We start from the raw sequence: 5423 nt of genomic DNA on the forward strand, positions 1-5423 counted from the left end.
AACTGGAACAATTCTCCAATTCAGCCATGTGGTCCTAGATTGCAATGTTCACTTCTCCAAACTCTTCACCCTTTTGTGAATAACCCTTTTGGTTTAAGTAGTTCGACCACACAATGAATGCACAGCACACACACAATAAATAATGCACATATGTTCAATAACCAAAATAGTGATTTATTAATAATTTAAGGATCTATAATAAATTGCATCTTAAAACTTTACCCCGTGGACATTTGGGAGCACAATGCATCTCCCTTATTGGCAATAAGTGTGCAATCTAAGCTTTGCAGGTTACTGGTACACATACTTCCAGTTTACACAATCCAAAAAAAAAAAAAGGATAAAAGAAAACAAAAAAACCTCATACATACCATAGCATTATTAGGTGCGGCTCCATAAAAAAGGTCAGAGGTAATTCACATTAAGTTTAAGAGCGATTAAAGTGTTAAAAACGTGAGAACCACTATGTGGTTCACAAAAGCTCAGGCAAACAAAGTTACATGAATGTGAAACAGCATTACAATTGTAAATGAACAACCTTCTGTGCATACAAATACATGATCTTCATATCATGACACTGAAGAGCAATATTAGCCATTGCAGCTACCATTGAACCACTAAGAAGTGGCCCAGCTAAAGCAATAGTGACATGTATTGCAGTGCTTTTCATCATTCAACTCTGCTACACTTTCTGAAAACCCTTTTATGTAAAGTCCAGTCCACCTCATTTACTTTTCAAATTCAAAAATATTGACAGTGCTACATATAAAAAGTGACTATTTACAGAACTCTGTAAATTGAAAAAACAAAGACAAACAAAAATCCAAGTACTTCATATTCATCAGAAGGTTAAATGCTTTCTTTGGCTCCTTTGAATTTTAGGAGAACCGGTCTTCACAGAAGACAAGGATATATATATGCAAAATATATAATTGTTCATCCAAAACATATGGATTGTTTGCAGTCCAACACTACTTGTTTGGATCTCAAGCCACTGCATTATTAAGGCAGTACTCTCGTGTAAGCTTGCCAATTCATTCTGAGGCCCAAGATTCCTCTTTTCATAATCCGAAGACTTCAACCAGCCAACTCTTCCCACTTTAATAATCTTTTGATTCACAGGTTATTACCTTCTAACTCGGTAACACACCTGTCAAACACTTGACAGACTGAAAGAAACTTTTCTGTATAGGAATGATTATCACCAACACATTTCAATGGTTCAGTCTCACGTAGATTGCAGAGAATCTACTTTAAAGACATTTTGATTGCCTGGAGTTGAGAAATACAATTGTTGAGGGGGCACGCGATTGTCACATGGGCTGGTAAGTCCCAATGTCCTTTCAAAATCCAACAGCTGACCCATGAAGTTAAAGTTGGGGGAAATGTTGGACTTCTTCATCTTCACTATGTCATAGGCATCATTCATGGAAAGGTTTAGCTTTTGCATGAGATAGGCCACTGTGACGGTGACCGACCTGCTGATTCCTGCAAGGCAGTGTACCAGGACACCACAACTTTTTCCTCTGGCTTCATCTGAAAGAAAGAGGGGACAATTTTTTTTTTTAATCCAACATGCTTAAATTAAATCAGAACACATTGCAGCAATGCAGATTAATGTACATATAGAAAATCAGCACACAAATTCATCTGAAACATGAGGAAAACACAATACAGCATAGCTGTAGTGCCAACAGGAAATTAAAGTGTATGTAAACCCAACAAATCTGCTCTTATTTGCACCCTTTTGGTCTGTTTAGTATATCATTGGAACAAATTTTTTAATATTTGTTTGACAAGTGCAAAGAAATAAATAATCTTGTCAGAAACTCAGAGCTGTCCTGCGTTATCTGAAAGAGCCCTCCAAGTCCTTATCTTGGACTACAGAATTCTGTTTCAGAGATCTGAAAGTTGTAGTGGTTGAGCAGTTTAGCAAGAGACCACTGGGAGGGCTGACACCACAAACAAATGCTGAGTGTTGTCACCCAACAACAGGGCAGGAGCAGATTGGATTTCTGTCAGATCAGTGGGGATCTCTTTCTGTACTTGCAAGGCCTTTAAACAGTTAAGCATGGTGACATCTACATATATTGCAGAGGGTGCTGCATTTTTTTTCTAAGCCTGACAGTCACTTGTTCCAGCATCTGAAGCAAACAGACAAGCAAGATATAGCGTATAATGGCTATAATCTTTTGTACTGGATAAAATGAATACTTATCACAAAAGGGGAAAAAAAGGCAAATCAAATAATTATCCAACTGTTGTGCCAGCAACAATAGCTTTATTCAGTCATGATAAGAGAAAGAGGGAAGTCACAGGGGACAACCCATTAAGAGGAACAGGATGTCAACATTGCTGTAAAATGGGTTCCTTTGTAAGAGGAAATGCACTACAATGCTTGGAGATTAGGTACTATGTGGCAGACGGCCAACATTTTCTTCCTGCAGTGCTCGGATTACCATCTCACTGTGTTAGACGGAGGATGAAAGTTCACTAGTCCAAGGCTATATCAAGCCTTTGAAAGGAACTCTTACAGAGGAATACAATTTATAAAAACACACAGTTAAGACTTTGCAGGCATGCAAGCTTGATAAAAAGGGGTAGATGCGCAGCAATGATACTCACCGATAAAAGAGATGGCTTCAGGGAAAAACTGTGACAGATTTTGGCTCCAGTGGTCCGATATCGGTATCTGCTTGTACCTGAACTCCCCTGCATTCTCAAAAAGGTTAGGCAGGTTTGGGGTCACGTTGAGGATGTACTTAATACCAAACTCTTCTAAAACATCCAGATTGGTAGAATCTTTGGCACAGCCGAGGTATAAATAGGGCAGTATTTCAACTGGGAATGAAGGTTGCGTGTTAGACAGGGGGCTGCCGTCAGAGTCTGTAGCACTGGTGGGGTCCCTGTCGATGTCAGATTCGATATCTGATGAAGAATCGGAGCTGATTCGTAGGCCTCCCAAGCCTAACACCGGCGGAGAACTGCTGCTGCAAGAACTGTCCAGATTGGTTTCACAATGCACAGGATACTCGGCCTGGAATTTGTTAAAGCCACCTGCAATGCAAGGAGAAGTATAGTTAGAGCACATTGTTAGGCTGCGAGAGATCAACAGGGAAAAAAAAAAAAGCTTGTTTTGAATAAATGTTTAACTCTGAACAAAGCGCAAAGAGCACAAAGTGCAAGCTGTAGTCTTGTTTCATTGATAAGACCCTCTTGTCCTTCATCAGTGGAATGCAAACAAGCATGACCTCGATTTTATACAGTGCTTTTCAGATAAAAGGTTAGACTTTGCACCTTAAGAGAAAGCATGAATCTCTTGGGCAGCGATTAGAGAGAAATACATGACGGCCAGATATACTTATCACGGCTGCTGATAATCTCTGTGGCAATAATCAGTAAACTAGCTATGTGAACTCAGATTTCTTAGCAGCAAATCACAAAGGAAGGAACTAATTAGCTTTAGCACATTTGTGAAGCCAACAGCTATTTGGTCAAAGGCCATGGGTACAGCTCAAACAATAATAAAATATATATAAGAAAAGCTATACAAAAAGGTAGCCACATTACAGTCTATGTACAAACACTGTATTTAGGTTACATTACACAAGATTTTCAACAGTGTCAGGACAAAGTATGCAGGCTTTTTATTAATATACTACAAAACCGTAGAACGATTTCTGTGCCATTGCACAGGTTGACTTATGACAGAAAGGAAGACTGTGGTGTGATCCCAATTCATGTGCATGGAGTGGTATAAAATCTATTTGCTTAGACCACACTGAACAGATATTTTATGGTGGCCACTGGTACAGATTGCCACTGGACTTTCCATTTCTGTGTTAGAAATAAAACTGAGTGATGAGCCTTTCTAATGCTGGAGTGCCAGCTATGAGTGATAAATTGCAGCTATTGGCGTAGGTTGTCACTCCCGTCTATGGTGCTAACCATTCACCCGGGCAGCTGGATTTCCTTTCTGTACAAAATCTAATTACCGGTTCTGCAGGTAATGACCCCCTCTTATAATGGGGCACCAGCTATCAAGTAATGAGCCCCTCTTATAATGGGACACCAGCTATCAATAACAAATGCTGACAATTGGTAAAGTCTGTCACTACGTTCCAGCTCACCTGGACAGATGGAACTGCATTTCTGTACACACCAAACAATCATTAATGAGCATCGGCTATTAGCATACGCTGCCTGCTTTTCACCTGCAACGCATTTTAGTGGAAGATTTTATCATTCTAGCAGAACTGATCACTGAGATGCCAGTACTGGTGCAGACTGTCACTCCTACCTAGGGTGCCAACTTCATTTCTGTGTAGAATCTAACAGAGCCTTTTAATACTGGCATGCCAGCAGTGGTGTGCAGACCATCACTCCCGTCCATTGTAACATCACTTGTACAGCTAATCACTATTACCTAGAGGACCGGCCTTGGTGCAGCCTATGACTCCTGCCCAGGGTGCCAGTGCTGATGTAGACAGTCACTCCTGCCCAGGGTGCCAGTGCTGATGCAGACAGTCACTCCTGCCCAGGGTGCCAGTACAAATGCAGGCTGTCGCTCCCACCCAGGTTGCCCATACAGATGCAGACCATCACTGCCCCCCAGGGTGCCAGTACTGGTGCACATAATCACTCCTGGCTAGGGTGCCAGCACCCCGCCTACGGTATCAGCCTAATCTAGGATGTCAGTGTACTTCCAGGCGATCAGTGTGCAGTGCCCCTGGCACAGTAGGTACCTTCCAGGTAGTAAGCCTTGCAGCCCTCGTCTTTCAGCCTCTTCATGAGCAGCCCCAGCACCGACTCCCCGCCCGTGTTCTCGTTCCACTCGCTGCTGCTCTCATCGTACAGGATGACCGCATCGGATCCGCACCTGCGGGCGAACGTGTCCCGATCCTCTCCCCTGGTGAACAGCGATCGGATGGGCAGGTTGCCCTTCTTCAGGCGGCGCAGCATGATACCCGGGATGGCGACATTGATGGCCGCCTCGATGTGGGACGACTCGTACAGCTCTTGGGGTCTGCAGTCCATAAGCAGGAGGCACTCGTTGGCCAGCTGCAGCTGCTCGTTGAGCCAGGCCACCGACTTGCTGAGCGCCATGTCTGCCGTCGGGTGCACGGGTCTGAGCTTGTCTATCATTGAGGAGCAGGGACAGAGGAGCGCGGCTCGGGGTTGGAACGAGGTCTGACACACTAGACGCCTTGCGCTTCTTCAATGGAAATCCAATTAGTCGAGTGAATGGCGGCGTAGCCCGCAGCCCAAGCTCCTTCCTGTGATCAATCAGCTCCGCGCGGCCCAGCCACAAGCGTCTACTGAATGGATACAAACACGGAACGTCTCAATGGATACATTGTGCGCGCCGGCCAATCACAGCGCTCCGAGCGCCGGTTGCCCGGGAGACGGGCCGGCTGGAACAG

At 43.7% G+C, this 5423-nt stretch overlaps 1 protein-coding gene across 2 annotated transcripts; it reads right to left on the bottom strand.

Annotated features, from left to right (window-relative positions):
* Positions 1 to 641: 641 nt before the first annotated feature.
* On the bottom strand, positions 642 to 5180 carry DUSP6 (dual specificity phosphatase 6). Of its 2 annotated transcripts, XM_018556731.1 has the most exons (3): positions 4746 to 5180; positions 2626 to 3057; positions 642 to 1536 (listed from the first exon to the last, which is right to left on the bottom strand). In XM_018556731.1, the coding sequence occupies exons 1-3, from the start codon at positions 5143 to 5145 to the stop codon at positions 1229 to 1231; spliced, it is 1140 nt and encodes a 379-aa protein (XP_018412233.1). In that variant the 5' UTR covers positions 5146 to 5180; the 3' UTR covers positions 642 to 1228. The 2 variants fall into 2 exon arrangements, with proteins under 2 accessions (XP_018412233.1, XP_018412234.1); XM_018556732.1 differs by lacking the exon at positions 2626 to 3057.
* Positions 5181 to 5423: the final 243 nt, after the last annotated feature.

This window comes from Nanorana parkeri, unplaced genomic scaffold (assembly GCF_000935625.1).
Source record: "Nanorana parkeri isolate BGI_ZX_2015 unplaced genomic scaffold, ASM93562v1 scaffold250, whole genome shotgun sequence".
In the NCBI taxonomy this organism is placed as follows: Eukaryota; Metazoa; Chordata; class Amphibia; order Anura; family Dicroglossidae; genus Nanorana; species Nanorana parkeri.

Excerpts from the sequence above, each read along its gene's own strand:
- DUSP6 (XM_018556731.1), bottom strand. The coding sequence starts at position 5,145 with ATGATAGACAAGCTCAGACCCGTGCACCCGACGGCAGACATGGCGCTC. Across the intron at positions 3,058-4,745 it reads CAAGGCTTACTACCTGGAAG|GTGGCTTTAACAAATTCCAG; the intron begins GTACCTACTGTG and ends CTTGCATTGCAG. Across the intron at positions 1,537-2,625 it reads TGAAGCCATCTCTTTTATCG|ATGAAGCCAGAGGAAAAAGT; the intron begins GTGAGTATCATT and ends TCTTTCTTTCAG.